At 40.1% G+C, this 19,258-nt stretch overlaps 1 protein-coding gene across 1 annotated transcript; it reads left to right on the top strand.

Annotated features, from left to right (window-relative positions):
• The first annotated feature begins 1,330 nt into the window (after positions 1-1,330).
• On the top strand, positions 1,331-4,186 carry LOC307250662 (UDP-glucuronosyltransferase 2A1-like). Its single transcript, XM_080027798.1, has 2 exons — positions 1,331-1,483; positions 2,204-4,186. The coding sequence occupies exon 2, from the start codon at positions 2,212-2,214 to the stop codon at positions 3,811-3,813; it is 1,602 nt and encodes a 533-aa protein (XP_079883924.1). The 5' UTR covers positions 1,331-1,483; positions 2,204-2,211; the 3' UTR covers positions 3,814-4,186.
• Positions 4,187-19,258: the final 15,072 nt, after the last annotated feature.

The raw sequence follows: 19,258 nt of genomic DNA, 5'->3' as shown, positions 1-19,258 counted from the left end.
TGTGTGTGATTCATTGTCCTCCTTTTTACAATGTTAGCTAAACTAAACTATAAATAAAATAAAAGTGTGCATTTTCAATCAACAGTTGTCTCGTCTTCCTTTCTCACATGGACCTCCATCTCAACTTTCCTTACATTTTAAAAAAAAGTTATTCTTAAATGCAGATGCTGATTTTATAACCACAATAACCCTATAATTTCCCTGGTCTCTATATGAAACATCATACAGTTTACCAAAGTCACCTAATCAAAGATGGTGATTAATCAATAATCTTTATAGATTATAGGACGACTTCTCTCTCTGGTGCAAAGATAACCATCTTTCCTTGAACATCTCCAAAACCAAAGAGATGGTCATAGATTTCAGGCGCTCCTCCACCAGCCCCCCTGCTCTTCAGTTAGATGGCCAGATAATTGAGAGACTGGAAGAATACAAATATCTCGGTTCCATCATTGATCACAAGTTCACCTTCAAAAGCAACACAGACCGCATGTTCAAGAAATGTCAACAACACCTGTACTTTCTCCGGAAGCTGCGACAACTGCAAGTCGACAAGTCAATACTCCAGTCATTTTACAACTGCTTCATCCAATCCACCCTCACCTTCAGCATCCTGGCTTGGTTTGGCTCCCTGAGTGAGGTGAACAAAGGTCCCCTCAACAGGATCATAAAGATGAGTGGGAAGATCATTGGACAGCCACAGACCACCCTTACAGCCATATTTGAAAAACAGGCCATCAGGAAAAGTAGACGGATTATATCAGACCCCACCCATAACCTCAACAACCAGTACCACCTGCTACCTTCAGGAAGGAGACTTTGTTCCCTGCAAACGAGCCATGTCCACCTTTGTTCCAGCATCCATCAGGCTGTTGAATAAACAGTAGGCCCTCCAGCCCGCCAAACCCAACCCATTACTCCAGGCTTCAACCTATTGAAGCCTTCTCCCTACCCACAGGGTTTTTAGCTTTTAAGAATTTATTTATTCTCGTACATGATACTGACTATTTATTGTTGAAGTATGTCTTGTTTGTATGTGCCTGACCACAAATGAAGTTCCCTCACGGGAAAAATAAAGTTATTTGAATTTGAATTTGAATTGAATAGATTGTAGTATTATTTTAGGACATGGGTACAGCAGTTTGTGTAAAATGGACTGGTTAACTGTTCTGTTCAGGAAAACAATCCTGAGCACTTTAATGGTTAGTGCAATGACTTGACACTAGATGGCACCAAATAAACATGTGTTCTGCCATGAAGTGAACATGAACTCTAGTTTCAGTAGTACCACGCCTTCTTAACAGAGCTGAACATATACGTACATGTAACTACCATGCAGCTTTAGTCATGACTTTGACAGACTATGAAGAACATTCACCACAGGTTTTTTTCTTCCAAAACCTACCATCTTATTGAATAACAAATACCACAGTTAAATTGAAACTTTGAAGTTGGATTTCCTCTCCTGTACCAGAGGATTTGGGTAAGTGTAAACTTAAGCTCGTTTATTAGCACAGAAAAAGTGAAAATATTCATGGAATGTGTGTTTGGTTGAACAGGAAACAGACAGTTTTCTTGCTTTTCTAAGGAAGTCTTGGTAGTTATGTTTTTTTAGTTTAGGTTTTACAGAAAGTAATGCTTGTTAACAGGTATTGCGATCAACTTATTTTTGGAAAGTATTATTCTTATTGTTTTTTTATTATTATGGTTGCTAATCTAGGGGTCGGAAATAAAAAATAAAAAACGTAGTCTGTCTCAAATTTGCATTTATTTTTGACTTTATCTCCTCTTTTCTGAAATATTGGCTAATTTGACCTCTTTTGGGCTCAAACAGTTATTTTTATTTACATTAAACCATTTGAGAAGTGTGGTGGGGGAATTTGTCTGGGGAGTACATTAAATGATAACAACTCAAACATCTACAGTGTGACAACTGGCCCCAAAGAGTGTCACATTTTTGAAGTACACTTTTAGGCTGCAAACAAGAAACTATCACTATCAACAATGTAGGGGTTTAAGATTGCAATACTTCCACCTGAACTGTAGGGCTAGTAGAATACAAGTATTACGTAACATCAACTTGTGTATTTATTCAATGCATTTGATGTTATAATATGTCAATAAACTCAAAACATGTTCAAACCACACAGACATTACTACCATATTGACTTGTTTTTTGTGTTTTTTTTATGGTCTCTCTAAGACGTCAGAATGAAGGTGTCTCATGCATCTCTGGTCACCTTTACGCTACTGTTGATTCAGTTATCCAGTGCATCTGGGGGCAAAATCCTTGTGTTCCCATTGGATGGAAGCCACTGGGTAAACATGAAAGTACTCATAGAGGAACTGCATGACAAAGGCCATGCGGTCACTGTGGTTCGGGCATCCGATAGCTGGTACATCAAGGAAAAGTCTCCTCTCTACACTGCCGTCACCATTCCCAGCCCCAACAGATTTGAGGAAAACTTTGAAATCTTTTTGTCTCGACAGCTCGAGATCCGGCTTCGGGATAAGGGTGTATCTCTTTGGTCACGCTTCTGGACTTTTATTGAGGCGCAGCAGGTGTCTGTGGATCAGTTCTCTCACTTACATAAGGGAATGAGTGAAATGATCACTCAGATGTTTGAAGATGAAAACCTGATGCAGTCTTTTCTTGAAGCCAAATATGACGTGGTTTTGACTGACCCTGGCATTGGCGGTGGGGCCATGCTGGCACGTTGGCTCCAGGTTCCGCTTGTTTTCAATGTAAGGTGGACCATTCAAGGTGAAGCTCATTTACTTATTGCCCCCTCACCTTTGTCATATGTTCCTTTTACAGCCACAGAGTTCACAGATAAGATGACCTTCACTCAGAGAGTCACAAATGTTTTGAGTTACATCTCTGGGATGTACACACTATCATACATCACAGAACCTCATTACAAACCACTTGTTAAGAAGTACTTTGGTCCTGATGTGGATTACTCAACGTTTAACCTGAATGCTGATATATGGCTTATGAGGAATGATTTTATATTTGAATTTCCACGTCCAACAATGCCAAATATAGTCTATATGGGTGGATTTCAGTGCAAGTCCCCAAAGCCACTTGCTGCGGACCTGGAAGAGTTTGTCCAGAGTTCTGGAGACCATGGGGTTGTTATAATGTCCTTGGGAACTTTAGTCGGGGAGCTTCCTCAACATATTGCTGAGGAAATTGCTGCAGCCTTTGCCCAGTTGCCTCAGAAAGTTTTATGGAGATATATGGGGAAAAGGCCAGCCAACCTGGCCAACAACACATTAATAGTCAACTGGCTGCCACAGAATGACCTCTTAGGACATCCCAAAACTAGAGTTTTTATTACCCACGGAGGCACCAATTCAGTTCAGGAGGCTATTTACCATGGAGTAGCTGTCGTTGGACTTCCCTTATTCTATGACCAGCCCGATAACCTCTCCAGAATCAGAGCTAAGGGAGGAGCTGTGATTGTGGATATTGCCATGCTTGATAGACACATCTTTGGAGATGCCCTGATGACAGCTCTTTACAATTCCTCTTACAGGGAAACCATGCAAACTCTCTCAAGGCTTCACAGAGATCAGCCTATGAAACCACTAGACAAGGCAGTGTTTTGGATAGAATACGTCATAAGACATAAAGGAGCCCCACATCTGCAGACACATTCCTACAAAATGTCCTGGTTTGTTTACAACTCTGTGGATGTCATTGCTACTTTGTTGACAGTTTTTTTGCTTATAACATTAACCTGCTTTACAATTGTAAGGTTTCTGTGGAGAATGATTTTTGTTGGGAAAAAAGTTAAACATGAATGACACTTTGGTTTTATGTGTGAAATCAAATCATTACCAAACATTAACCCAACAACTCTATACATGTGATATTTAAATTGACAGCATAAGCAAAAAAATAACTGTATACTGTTTACATTTTTTTAAATGCCTAAAATGTGAAAAATAATTAGTCTGTCATGTTAAAGGCTTATAGCCCCAAACGTTGTGTCTTTGCACAATAAAAGTTTTCTCTGAGCTGCAAGCCATTGGGTTGATTTACATATTACATCACCTTTTTGAACTTAAAGCCCCAATGTACCATCATTAATTATTATGTGTAAGCTGATTTATGGATGTGGATGTTAATGTAAAAATTATCTGAATATGACAATTAAAATATTTTTTTTGAAAGGTGTGAGTGTGTGTGCACAAGGTTGTTTTAAGGTTGTAATGTCCGAGCTGCACAACCGCATGAATATTTTTGGGTGTCACACAGCTGTGAATGAACCAATTGTGAAGCATTTAAGAGACAGCTTATGATCATCTGCCAAATCCAAGCGTGACTTCAGCACACTGCCTAAACTAATGCATTTGGTTTAATGAAGAAGTCAGTCAATAATCTGCCATTTGGTTCATCATGTGGTGAGGAATCTTGATTTGATCCACGCTTCATGAGGTGTAAGTGGTCTCTTCCACACAACAGCAAGGCATGCTGAAGTTTGACCTGCCTGAAAAGTTAAAGGTGTGCAGCTAGTCTACAAACTGATGTGAGCTACAATACTTTATCATCCGTTCTTTAACAGTTATCTGATCTGTAGAGGCAGAGATCTTTGTTAACATGTAACACTGAAAACACACTGGCCCTCATTTATCAATCTTGCGTAGACCAGAAAAATGGGTGTACGTACATTTCCACGCAAATCTCGGCATTTATCAATATGGACGTGAGCGTAGGGTACGCTCAAATCCCACGCCAGCTCTCAGCTCGTGTACGCAAATTTGAAAACAGCTTGGACTCGCAGTGCAGGCTGTGCCGGGTAGCCGATGACTTTGTTGGACAATTATTAGAAGATAATACAAATGCAGTGCAAATAAGACCGAAATAAAGATATTAATCACTTAAAAATGAGCAGCTTATGGTGTGCAACTGAGTAGGAGAGCTGATTCAATAGTGCGCACACCGGCCACTTAGGAGGGCTGCATGGGACTGCGTAAGGGCAGTTGTCTCCGTCTTGGAGCTGCTGGGGGGACACTGAGGCACGGGGGCTGCATTCATTCAAAATGTTAGCCTAAGTATTAAATATGTAGTAGACATACACTGCTCTTTATGATACAAAAAAATACACGGCACAACATTCAGCTTAACATTTTATTTATTTGACGCACTTTGTAGATGTTAGTTCCTCTTTTAATGTGTCATCAATGCTAAAGCGAGCGATTTATTTCCACCGTTAACCGGCACGTTGTTCCTATCTGCTGGTGGAGCAGGACGGTGGGCGCTCTCACAGCTGATCGCTGCCGGGTCGGCTTGTGCAGCTGACGGCCGGGCTGACCACTCGTGCCAAGCGCATGCTGTCATACAGTAAAACGCTAAATGTGTTATTTTTAGTTTTTAAAACCCTTTTGAATAGTGCTATCTAAAAGGGCCAATACATTCTAATCATTCAAATCTCTGCAGACCTGTATTTATTTTATGGGGACCATTATCGGACAGTTGGTGCGTCTTTTTCTCCTCCACCACTTATATTATGCCCGCAGCCCCGCACCCCCAGTTGGTTGCATTTCAGAACAGCAACACGCTTTTTTTAGTGGCGATTTTGAGTCAACACCAACGCTGTTGACCGCAGCAGTTATTTCCTTCCTAACTGCTGCCTTCTGTCGTTCTTTGATGCTGCTTGTAGGCTAATGCTCCGAAATGAAACTCTTTTTTTTTCTACTTTCGCTGTTATTCTGTCCATTTCTACTTCAGGGAAGTGCCGTATTGCGCATATCCATGTCGTAAAACCTCTGGGCGAGGCCTCTAAAAGAAATATAGGGGCGTGATACGCTAGTTTTCATCCGCCGCATTTATCAATAATGGCCTGGCGTACGCTGAGATTGGCGAGATACGCCTGTTTGATAAATCCCACGCGATACCTGGCGTAGGGAGGTATTTGCGCCAGAATCTGCACCAGTTTCCACGCAAAATTGATAAATGAGGGCCACTGCGAGGACGTGTGCCCTATAGCCTACTGCTGTCTCCCTATCTCTTGCAGGTCAGTAAGCAGTGGACTTTAACCATTGGTTTTATCCTTTGACAGCTGATCCTCTGCTTACAACACACTGTAAATAATTACCAGGATTTCACAATATTTAACTGTAATATTTCACAATAAATTACTGTGAAAATCACTTTACAGGCTCTAACTGTAATGTTCACAATATAATACAGTAATTTCAAATTTCACTGTTATTTACTGTGATATTTGCATTACAAGGATTTCACAACATGTTACTGTAGTTTTTCACAGTTAAATCCTGTATTCAGACCATTCCCTGTGAAAACACAGTAATTTACGTTGACGCACTGCATTGTGGGAGGTCCCGCGACTTTTAATTTTTAACCGTCCGTAACCGAGCAGTTAGCTCATTCGGCGCCAAGTGAAGACAGAGGAAGAAGAAGCTTCACTGATAAGGTAAGTCCCTCTCAGTTTTAGCATTAATAGGTGGTTAATCTTAAATGATTGTGGTTAAATGTGTTAACAGTTAGTCTGAAAATAGAATGTGTACATTTTTTTCCATGATATTTTAATTTTTTTATGAAAATTGAAATGTTTCTAAAGCCTAAAATATGCTTTTATTCCAAATATTGTTGACTTGATATACTGTTGATTTTGTCGGTAAATTAACCAACATTCATTTGGATCACTGGGTTATTTTAGCTCGACTTTTTGATGTGAGGTACAAGTTATTGGATTGATCGTGTCACATTGGTTAGCTAGCTTGCTAACGTCCTCCCCAGCAGTGTTGTCTGATGAGAATTACATAGGCTAGCTTCATTGTTGTTTTTTCAACATTTGAAATGCCTGAAGCCTAAAATATTGTTACAGCTTGTTGGTCGTGTCAGTAACTAAATGATCCGACATTATTTTGGATCATGGTTGTGGTATTTTAGCTCCACTTTGGCGGCCTCCACTCGTGTATGATTACCGAAGCCCCTCGCTGTCATTGCCGCCGCGGCAGCAGATGCTTTTCAGCGCCGGGCTCTCGGGTGGAGTCCTCCGGTAAGGAGGGGGCAACCGCGCGGCGGTGTGAAAAAGCCTTAACTGTCTCTAACTTGCCCTGTTTATGTTCTGCTGCTGCGCACACAATGCTGTTGTGTTTAGTATGATGCTGATTTGCTGTTTGTGTATTTGCCAGCGGTGTGCAAATTTATCACGCATGCAAACTAGTCAGCTTTCGGCGAAATTCGCCGTTTTGTTAACAAAATTGGCCCCCTATATCGTCAGCACTGTGTGTGTGTGTGTGTGTGTGTGTGTAGTGACCATAGCGACTGAGTGAGTATGAGTGACAGATGGTAACTCCTATCATATGTGCGTTGACGGTGATTTGGCCAATCAGAACCTATATTTGTCTCTGATGGGCGGTGACATCAGTCAGTCAGAGTGTCTGCAGGGAAGTTGACTTTTTCTCCTCTCTGCAAGTTTTCGGAGCGTGCAAGAAGCCACAGTATTATTATTTTACCGTGGAAATGTGCCTACTTAGTTTACATGAATCACTTTTATAATAAGTACACTGAGTTTTCCAACCGTTGTTTTATATGGCCGATTGTATTGCTTTATGCACGCTGATTAACGGCCGCGACTTGCGGATTGTAACTGCAGAAAACGTCACCTCAAATTAGTTATGTGCTTTTGGCTATTGCTGTTTTCACGGTTTTTGAAATGTGTGTGGTGTTCTGGCCGACACACCTGAAGTGAATGTAGTGCTTACAGCAGATCAGCGCCAAACCACACACTCACTATGTTACCGTTATGTTCCAGCACACTAGAGAGATGAACAAAAAAAAAATCCAATAAGCATGGCTTTGGTGTGAAGGCCCCTTCAGGCTGCACAGTTGACTGTTGAAAAAGATACGTTAATTTTCCACCTTTTAAATTTATCTGAATCTAGTTGAGCTTTCATTCAGGCAGCTTAATGTGATGCCATTAGAATGAACACAGCAGGTGTTGTCTGTTGCACTGACTCCACACATTCATTCTGAGATATTCTTTATTATAGCATTTTAAGTGTGTGTGTGGCATATGTTAATGTGTCTTTCTCTGTTCCCAGGTGTTTTGTTGAGCATCTATTGAAGGCAGCCATCGCCATCGTATTGTATTTCGCCACTCTCTGGCCAGAGAGGCACAGAGGTAAACTTGTTAGCTTAAAACTGTGCAGTATTACAAATATTATTATATCAATACATTGTAATAGGGCTGGGCAATAGGGGGTAAAATCAATATCTCTGTATTTTTGGACTATATCTTGATACACAATATACAGTATATCTCAATATTTTTCAAATGTCTTATGCTCTATTTAATTAATTTTTTTACATAACATCACACCAGTAATATGATTTAAATAGTCCCTGCAAAATGTGTCTGCACTAACGATGCAATATGAAACAACATATTGTTTATATTCTTTAGTGCTTTCTGTTTGAGTTGTCCATTAGACAATCAATTACATCAGTAACAATTATCAATAAGTGGGTAACCAGTTGTGAAAATACTCAAGGTTGCTGAAACTTCTTTCCTTGTTCATTTAGCACCCAACTTCTTTACAACAGCTCTGCATGTGTGTTCTCTGTTCTTTTCAGGTGACATGCAGAAGCCAACCACATGGATGCTCAGCATTGAACTGTCAGAAGGTTGTCGTGGGACCACACCATTCCTTCGGCAATGGAGTAGCTGCACTTCTTGCAAGCCATTATTGCTTTAACCTGCAGTACCCGGAGGAGGGCCCCTCCACTTTGGAGTTTATCCAAAGGTATTTTAACACTCAAATGAATATTGTACTGCAGGGTTTCCCACAGTGCTTTCTAGTTAAAGCGGATACGAAGAACTCTTTTAAATATCTCTAAAAAAGTCTTATTTTTCCTCTGATGATCATAAATTACCTTTAACAGCAAACAACACCATCAGTGCAAAGAAAGCAGTTTTTATTTAGTATTATTAATGCCTTTGGTCTGGTCGCACACCCAGTCCGATTTTCGGCTTGCGCATGCAGGCCCTATTGTCACATATTCGTATTGGTTGCAGATTTCAGTGTAGCGCAGCAATGCGATTTGAGTAGCCTATCCCTCCAGGTAAGGGAAGGGGAGCGGGAGCCTTGTTTGAGACAGTTATTTATCGTCATATGGCTGATAACGGGGCTGGACCATCAAAGAAAAAAAAAAAATTCCTCTTAAGTGAATGAACGGTACTAAAACAAGGTTTACTTTGCTTCATTCATCATCATCAGACGACCATTATTCATCTGATATAGTCATAATTTACAACAACATAAACACATTACCTCATCGTGATCCATACTGCTGTCTCTCGTTCATTCGCTTTTTGTGAGGGCACAGAATCTTTCAGCTCCTTGAGAGTAGTTAGCTGACACTGCATCAACTCATTGCAATCAGGTGTGTATGGCACTGACCAGCATTAGTTGATGCAGAGTCACTAACCACTCTCACAGAGACGAAAAAAGTCTGTGCCCTCACACTTTCAACACACGGACATGCACTATATTGCGCCCTAATCATTTGACACTTGCACCCCCGGCACGAGCTAGAAAGCCCAAATTCAAATGCCAAAGTTCCTCGTAGCTACTTTAAGGCTACAGTTGAACCAAAAAAAGTACATTGACTTAAATTGTCTTTCATCTCTGTGATGAACAGCAGCCCCTAATTGTTGATACTATCAGTGTGCCCGTAACTTCTTTCTTTGGTGTAAGGTTTACTCCATCTGTCTTGAAATTATGCAATATATATCAATGTAAAACTGAAAGTTGTTTTCTTGGTTCATTCACAGGTGCTTCTTGAGCATCAACCCAGAGACGGGCTCCAAAGTCAAGAAAGGACGTGGACTGATTAATCCACATGTAGGCAGTGAGCACACTCTTACGGAAAATATTGAACTTTGAATGGATATCAATGTAAAATGTGTCTTGTGTTTAGAAAAAAGTGTAAATGTGGTGTTTTTCCTCTTCAATTAATTAATCAGCTGGCTACACTGTGTCCCACTAATATGATGTCACTAGTTACGTTGCTGCCGTGGCCAGTGCCTATCTACGGCTCTGATCCATAGACTGTATATATTCTTTCCGTGCAGCATAAACCCGTCTACCATGTAAAGGTGCTAACGAGCCAGATCTAGCTGTTAGACGTGTAGGCTACATTTCTTTGGTCCATGTTGTTGTTATAATGGCCGATCTGTTTATTCTGTTGTCTCTCATGCTTTTGAAATGACAGTGATGTATTTCCTATTCGCCAATCTTTGCAGATAGAATAAGAATTTTAAACTAGAAAATTCTGCAGACATTTTAAAAGTGCAAGCCTCCCGGCGCCGACCGCCAGCCCCGCTTTCGCGGCCAGAGGCGACCTTAGATGAAATCAAAACGCAACTACTAAACATTCTATGCAAAGGAAGGGATGGGTGGGGCAGAGACAGCTCAGCTGCACCTGCGTAAATCTTTTGGTCAATGGCGGCCATGTTTTGCAAGCTATTCTACTAATCTTGAAAAATATGGCTGCCATTGACCAACACGTTTACGCAGGGGCTGGGCTTAACAGCTAATTGGCCATAACTCATTGAACATAGGTCCTATCATCATGAAACTTGCTGGAAATGGCAGAACATGTGTGGTAGCATGTCTCCCAAGGCTTTTAAAGCCCAATCCATATAGGGGGCGACACAAATGTGAGACCCATAGCTCAGAAACACACGTACAGATCATGGTGCACCACAATAAAGCCTCTTGGACCATAGGGGTCAGCCATGATTCATTTATTTTTTGACCTTAGGGGGGCCTGCACTTTTAAAATGTCCGTGAATTTTCTAGTTTTAAATTATTATTACAATGGCAGGGCACAGCACATCCTGTGGCATATGAAATTAAATGGCATACCACATGTCACAGTGACAGCTGCCATAGGTTGATTTGGGATCTCTGCCACTCAGACCTATGGGTTACCGTGCCCTGCCAAACCGAACTGCTACTCAGTGGGAAGGATGAATAACTATTGTACATTTATAGTTGAAAGCATGCTCATAAAGTTTGATTCAAAATGTTGTGTTTTCAAGGTTTGAAATGTGCTTGAAATTGTGAAACACACAGAAACATTACACCACTTTGCATACAGAATTATATTGTATCAGTTAATGTGAAAACAAAACTACTTGGATCAAATGTTTACGTCACAAAAACACAAGTTCAGATTTTTAGGCTTAAAAATGTAATTATTTCTACAGATTATAAGGTTCTCCGAATCGTACTTCCAACTTGTTTGAAAAAGTTAAATGTATTAATGTGTAAATAAATATTGAATTGAACAAATTGCCTGTTTTCTTTGTTTTCCTTTTACTTTGGATCCATGTTTGTGAAGTTACAGTATATCGCTATATCACAGTATTTGGGTACGACAACTGTGAATTTACACTAAATTACTCGCTACCTAATTGCATTACTTTCACAGTAAAAACTAAAAAACACAGCTATTAATTGTAATTTATGTACTGCAAGGTACTGTAATAACACAGCTATATATTGCTAAATCACAGTAATTCCATGGGCATGGTAACTGTGAATATACTGTATGCAGTTGTATTTTCCTTGTAATTTGCTGTGATTTATTTACTGTAAATTACTGTGAATTATTTACTGTAAATTACTGTGAAAATATGTACAGGAAATTACTGTGAAATTACTGTGAAAGTAATGCAATTAGGTAGCCAGTAAAATCCTGTAAATTTACAGTATTTTTTTTTACAGTGCACCATCACCAGCAGTTCCATAAACACCTGGTTAATGTGCCTGGTTATTTGATTCAGAATCATGCTGCATAGTTGGCCAGACAACTAATCTCAAACCTCGCCATTAAATCTAATTCAAATTAGGTTTTACTATCTTGCATCATGCACAAAAAAAAATCCCACAATGTTCTAACCCAATCAGAAGCCACAGCTGGTGCCTATGACCTGGGAAGGATTAAAACACAGGAAAGCTCACTTTTGTCGGCCTAGATGGAAATTTAGATGGATTTGTGCACTTTTATAGTTTCTATTAGAATTTTTTAGGTTTTCCAAACTTCCTTCTTACTGTCCAGCCACCATAGTCCAGATGGGTACACCTGAGTTAATCAAATGTATCCACGCATCTGAGTCTTGCTGGAAGTGGTTCATGGACAGCCAGAAATTTGTTTTGGTATAATCCTAAACGTCAGTCCAAAATAAGATGATAAACTAAAAATTATCTATTAAGAATTACAATAAATAGCATTTCACACACACACACACACACACACACACACACACACACACACACACACACACACACACACACACACACACACACACACACACACACACACACACACACACACACACACACACACACACACACACACACCGATGACATTATGTGACCTAATTCATATTTAAATTCACTTTTAGGTTTCTGGGACAGGCATTTTTTCACAGTGAGTTTGCTGAGACCAGATAGGAGAAAAAGATGCACATCTCCGTCTTGTCTGTCACTCTGCATGGGCTTTTAAATAAGGTGTGTTTTGGCACTCTTTGGCACAGCTGTCTGCAGAACAGACCTAGCCATGCCACATCATGTAATTGTTCTGATTATGACATTTCATAAACATCTGGTCTCACACATACGGCAGAATCATGTCAGTCATATGCAGGATGTGGTAATAGAGACAAAAATACACAGTTGCCTTAACATCTCTGTTTCCCACCAGTCACATCACAGTGAACGTGCTTTGTGTCTGCAAAAGTCAAAGTAAAAAACCTCAGCAATTCACAGACTTATTGATGGGTAGCTTAGTTCAGTAGAGAAACAGGATGAAGCTTCATTTTTAGAATGAACTGAGAAATATGCACACACATATATTTTTAAGAAGTTGTTTCATACTCCATACAACTGCCTGATAAAACTGCAACACTGATTTAACGTATTACAGAAAACTTTATCTGTACAGTGTTTGATTGAAAATATGTTATGTACAAATGAGACAATATCAAGTAAGACAGTTTATCATAGTTATCATAACTTGTTTTTTTTCTCAATATAGGTGTATACATTGGGAAGTCGATTACAACAAAAGATAATTCATGCTTAATTCTTTTATGAAAAATATCAAAATAATAATATTTTTAAATCCTCTCTATAATTCTTATGCATATTAATCTCATGTTAAAATAATTTACAATTAGGGGCGCCCTTAGCTCAGTTGGTAGGGCGTCCCCCCCATGGGCCTCGGCCAGCAGCGGACCCGGGTTCGATTCCAGCCCGCGGTCGTTCTCTGCCCCATTTCAACTCTTTCTCTACACTATCAATAAAGCATAAAAATGTACAACCAACACAACCAATCAGCTTTTTCTGTCTCTTGGTTTGAATTTGAACGTTAAGAATTTAAGCAAAAGTAGGTTTTACCAACCTTCTTGAGGACCCAACGCTACAAGTGAGACAGTTTCAAATGGTTTGTATTTTAAGATGTCTTATGTCCTTTCCACATTGTGGTTTTTCATTTAACTTCAAGTCTAACGAGACATCTGCATGTTTATCTATGTCTCGACAAAAACCGGGTTGTTTCAGTGGTTTGTGGTATAAAAGTGAACATAGTTGTGCTCTATGGGCACGTCTCAGCTCATCAGGGGGATTGGATATTATCTTGTGCTCAGAAGGATTTTTCCTAAATTTCTTAACTCAAGATCTGCTATTAAAAAAAAGTAATTTAGGTCTGTCTTTTACTGCTATCAGGTAGCCCATAGTTTACTTAGCCAATAGGTAATCACCATGTTCAGTACATACACCATCCTGTTAAAATAATGTTACCTTACCCACATGCCTGCACTTTGGACAGGGGCACAACTACCCACTTTCTGGGGGGTATGCAGGCACTTAGCAGGCGCCCCCCCCCCCCCCTCCACCCCAATTACAGACTTCCATTTTAAGTTGCATATTAGAGCAGGTGATCGGCTCAACCATGACATGTCTGCCTGCACTGATTCTCCCAAAAATAAAGGACACAGTGAATAACAGGTTGGTCATCAGAAATAAAACTATATACTGGGCATTTAGGTTTTTGTGGCCTCACTAGTGTCAGGCATGCATACTCATAAGACATGAAAAAGGTGACATGTCTGAAAACACACCCCTTTAGGGGGGTCTGGGGTTTTCCCACCCAGAATTTTTTGTGATTTGAACATGTAAAATAAGCAATTTGGTGAACTCTGGTGAAGAGAATTAAAGAGAAAGAAAACTTTTATTTCAGTAAAAATTAATAGTAAAATGAGCCAAACAAGTTAGTCAGCCAACCTTCTTGACTCTTCCCATACAACGTGTGTAGGTATTTATTTACTAAGAAAATAAATTGGAAAAACCAGCTTGTTGATAAAACTATTTTTTCAAGTGAATGAGAGAGAGAAGACAATAAATAAGATAGAAAAACTTAGAGCCACCAATCTATCACACCAAATTCCCTTACAATAAACTATTATTCTCTCTCTCTCTCTCTCTCTCTCTCTCTCTCTCTCTCTCTCTCTCTCTCTCTCTCTCCTGTAATACTGTATGTGTAGCCTAACTTACACAATATTCAAACCGATCCTGAATTGTAATGCTTTGGGGGATTCTGAATTGCATGCTTTGTGGTGTCTCCTTTCCCATTTTCTTATGTAAAGGGTGACATGGAAAATAAAATATAAGAAATGGCAATCAATTCATGTTTTACAGGCATATTTTGAATAAAACAGTCAGTTTATTAATTTTTTTTTACAGTAGTCTGTCTGTCATGTTAGTGCGTCATCAATCACATAGAAAGACAATCGTGGAACTTCCTTGTCAAAACAGGTCAAGCAGGAAACATAGGCCCCACCCCTTTCTCGCAAAATTCAGACAAAAGACTGTGTGTGTGTGCGTGTGCGTGTGCGCGTGCGTGCGTGCGTGCGTGTGTGTGTGTGTGTATCTCTTTATCATTCATCCAAGCGAATCCATCACCTTGTTCAGTGAATTGGAAACAGAAACTAAGACAAACTGTGTGTGTGTGAGTGAGTGAGTGTGAGAGAGAGAGAGAGAGAGAAAGTGAGTGGGAGAGAGAGAGAGAGAGAGGGAGTAGGTCTCCTTACAGAGGCAATGAGCCAGACTCACAATTTCAGTTGATTAAAATGTATAAATAACTAAACATGAAAAGACATTGCCTCTGTAAGGAGACCTCTCTCTCTCTCTCTCTCTCTCTCTCACACACACACAACTCAGTCGTGCGCTGGAATGGTGCAAAATATGATAATAGTGGGAAACAGGTGAGTGTGTTGTTTTGGCGCTGACCTGCTATAATCACTACACTACCATTCACACATACACACGTAGATCTGCAGTGACAATCCGCGAGTCGCGGCCAATAATCAGTGTGCATTAATCAATACAATCGGCCGTATAAAACACGCAATCTTTCTCCCGTTATACATCTCCGTCCTCTTCCCTTGTGTTTGACTCTATGGTTTGACTAGGCAGTAGGGTGTACACGTGTAGCCGGTAAGTAGGCTAAATCATACCATTTAGGAAAAATCAATAAACGAAAACTGAGTGGGGTCGACATGTGCTAGCCTACTGTAGGCTACTAAAGCAGATAACACAACACAGTATTGTGTTTGGTTATAATATTCATTCATTAAACTATTTAACTGCTCCTCCATAAAGTTCACTTTCCTTTTCATCTCCGTCTCAAACAGCTGGTCTGATAAGCTGGTCGGCTCGTGAGCCCAACGGCCCCGAAAGCAGGAGTCAGTCTAAAAACAGATGATCACGGCTAGTTATGATAACTTTTAAATCAAAAAGCTAAATTATGAAATAAAGGCATCTCTGCCTCTCTCTGTCTATCTGTCTGCCGGTCTTTACTGTCACTCTCCAAAAGCAGTCCGGCCACTGAAGTCGTCCGGGCCATTTCTTCTCATCATTTATCTACTCAACTGCCGGCAACGGGTATGGGTCATAAGACATATCTCGTTCAATAGTGTTAATGTTTCCGCATAACCAATGTTATCACTCGCTGATAAACTGTTTTTAGTAAGCTGACAACATCGCTATTTAGCACCATGGACCTATAAAGAAACACCGCAACTGCAATATAACCAAACAGGTAACCATGGCAACCAGCCAAACAATTTTTCTTTCTGCAGCTATGCAGTGCGCGCATCCGCCGTGTTGATAAACAGATAAGGGGTTTATAGGGGGATTTTTTGTTTACCAACACGGCGGATGCGTGCGCAGCGCAAATGCAGAAAGCACATGGTTACCATGGTTACCCGTTTAGTTATATTGTAGTTGTGGTGTTTTTTATAGGTCTATGGTGTTAAATAGCGATGTTGTCAGCTTACTAAAAACAGTTTATCAGCGAGTGATAACATTGGTTATGCTTAAACATTAACAATATTGAACGGGATACGTCTTAATGACCCATACGCGTTGCCGGCAGTTGAGCTATAAATGATGAGAAGAAATGGCCCCGACGACTTCCGTGTCCGGACATCCATCCGAGAGAGCCTGAAGTACCACACGACACTGGATGCCTACAGTTATGTCACAGACAATCATGTTCAGGACATATGTGAACATATCTTAGTGCACTAAAAGAGGGTTTGTAAGTGTATAGTCATAAGAGTATTTGCCTTTGAAATGTTGAATAGCCCGAACAGCAAGTGCGCCATCATGCACATCTAGCCTTTGTGTTTATATTGTGAAACGTGCTCCTTACTAAGTTTAGATGTGAAAAAAAAAACGTTAGCCATTATACTGTATTTATTTTCAATATATTTATTTTCAATGTATTTATTTTCAACTTTTTGCCCGGCCGCATACCCTGATATGAAGTGATCGCTGCAGATTGAGGCATTTTTAATCATCTGCTCGTTCCAATCACTCCTTCTGATAGCTTGTAACCAAAGACGTCTCCTGTTTGCCTTAAATGGGGTGCGAGTTGCTGGTATCCTGTAAAACTTCCTCGTTTTGTTAAGCTTATTATAACGGTTTGTACATCCAACAACACAGCAAGACATTGTCGCTAGTGTCTCTCTTGTCTCTTTCTGCGGCGGACATGCGCAGTAGAGCGGGGAGTGACGCGGTGTGACGTAGACTGGAAAGGGGTCTATTGTAGCCCCTTTTACCCCATTAATATAGAGGGCAGGGCCCTAGGTTCTTTAACCCAACTTATTTACTTAAATATCAGTTTGGATTCCGTATTTAAACATATGAAAACAGTACCCATTAATTCTTAAACATGCACAATATAAACAATTCACCATATGATTAAGCAGACAAACAAAAAGGTAAGTAATTAAATGTTTACTTAATTTTCTTATAAAATATAAAATGCAAAATCAATGAGAATACAATTCAACCTTTTTGATTATCATACAGCTTAAACAGAAAGCTATACACCTAAGCTAAGCCGGCATGTAATATTAATAAAACAAATAAAAGTGTCCTTTCAAAACCCCCATTGCAGGCCTGTTGATGAGCAATCCTCGTCGCTCCTCTGAGCTAAAGCAATATACTCACTACGTCCAGGAGAATGCAGCGAATGTCCGCGAAAGTCCACGGTCAGAAAAAAGCGCTCCTCACGAGATGCTGAGTCCTCTTCGCCAGAGGAAGGTGTAGCATACCCACGTGGCCACACCCGCTATCTGGCCGGCGATCCACGGCAAGTCCAGTGGCGTCTGTTGGCTGGTTTAGCTAACTGCTACTTTTCTCAGCTAGCTGGGCTAACTAACTGCTCGTTGACACGTTCGTTACCGTGTCCTGCAGCTTCTAGTAAAGTCCCTGCTGAACGATATGTCAACTGCAACACCAGGAACACTTGAAGCTTATGTCGCTGATCTGTCATCAACTTTAAACTACAACTGAATAACAAAAACGTGTGCTACGTTTCCTACACTCGTGTTTCTCTCACAATCTCAGAGTAAAAGCCATTTTCTTTTCTCTCTTTTCTTCAAAATTCTCACATCAACCCACAAACATGTCATTGCACCCCCTGGTGACTGGATGGCTACATTACAGGTAAGTAAATTTCATTTTTTTTCATTTAACTTTTATTTATCCTCGAGAGACCAATTGAGGGGTGACCCTCATTTTCAATGACGTCGAGTCAAAACAAATTCAAAACAACAATACAAACAAAATATTCAATGCAAAAACATCAAATACACAACAAGTGAAGAGAAGAAAAAACAAAACGATTGAAACATTTACAGAGTGGGGAAGAGTGGCAGCAATTAAAAGGCATACAGTACAATATAGTCTAATTAAAACAGTTACAAGTAGAGTTTGGCAGATCCAAGATAGTCTGTTTAAATTGGCCAAAGGATATGAATGTATTTAGTTTAATTTTTAGCTGTAAGTTGTTCCAGGAGTCAGGTGCACTGAAGCTAAAAGCTGTGAATGTGAAATGTGAAATGAAAGTATTTATACAATATTCCAAAAACATTTCCACTGTATGCAATATTAAAACACCAACAGAACATTATGAAAAACAATAAACTTGTATTTAACCAAAATAGTAGTTATTATGTATCTAGATTATTAATAACCAGAACCCTTATTTTCAACTGGGTTACATTATCAATCTTCCCGTTTTCGGTGTTGTGCCCCCGAGAGCTTTCTTTTCTGCCTCTCCAACTTTAGGTCCCTGTCAGACAACACGATTCAAATGAAAGCTCTCGCGCTCCAGCGCGTGTGGGGAGGAGGAGGCGAAGGAGCGGGGGGCGCCTTATCACTGACGTGCTTCTGTTATTGATCATATCATTTACACAAACGCTGTTAAATACAGAAAAATGCCGACTCCAAATAATTTTCCCCCGATCGCTTTGGCGCCCCTCTAGTGCGGCGCCCCTATGCGCCGCATATAGGCTAGTGCAGCGGTTTTCAAACTGTGGGGCGCGCGGGGTTATGGCGGGTTTTTTTTTGGTTTTTCTTTTTTATACTAAGATCACGGCATAGCTGGACACAAGTTCTTCTGCTTCGTTCCCCTCACTGCATTTAAATGCATTCAGTAAATTACAGAGAAATAGGTCTCGTTAAAGAAAAAGAGCACCAAGCCCAACCCAGAGGACCCTGCATACATTTTGTTTATTTTAAATTAATATTTTTATGGAAAATCCATGTGTCCTTCTTCAATAGCTTCTAATTCATCAGACCCAGTGTCTCCAAATTATTTGTTCACACAAAATTCCTCATATTTAGCCTCTTAATT

The sequence above is a fragment of the Ammodytes marinus genome, assembly GCF_949987685.1.
Source record: "Ammodytes marinus genome assembly, chromosome: 5".
Lineage (NCBI taxonomy): Eukaryota > Metazoa > Chordata > Actinopteri > Uranoscopiformes > Ammodytidae > Ammodytes > Ammodytes marinus.
The sequence above is the reverse complement of the archived record's forward strand: the minus strand, read 5'-3'. Positions and strand labels throughout refer to the sequence as shown.

Bases quoted from the DNA above. Each gene is read 5' to 3' on its own strand.
- LOC307250662 (XM_080027798.1), top strand. From the start codon at position 2,212: ATGAAGGTGTCTCATGCATCTCTGGTCACCTTTACGCTACTGTTGATT.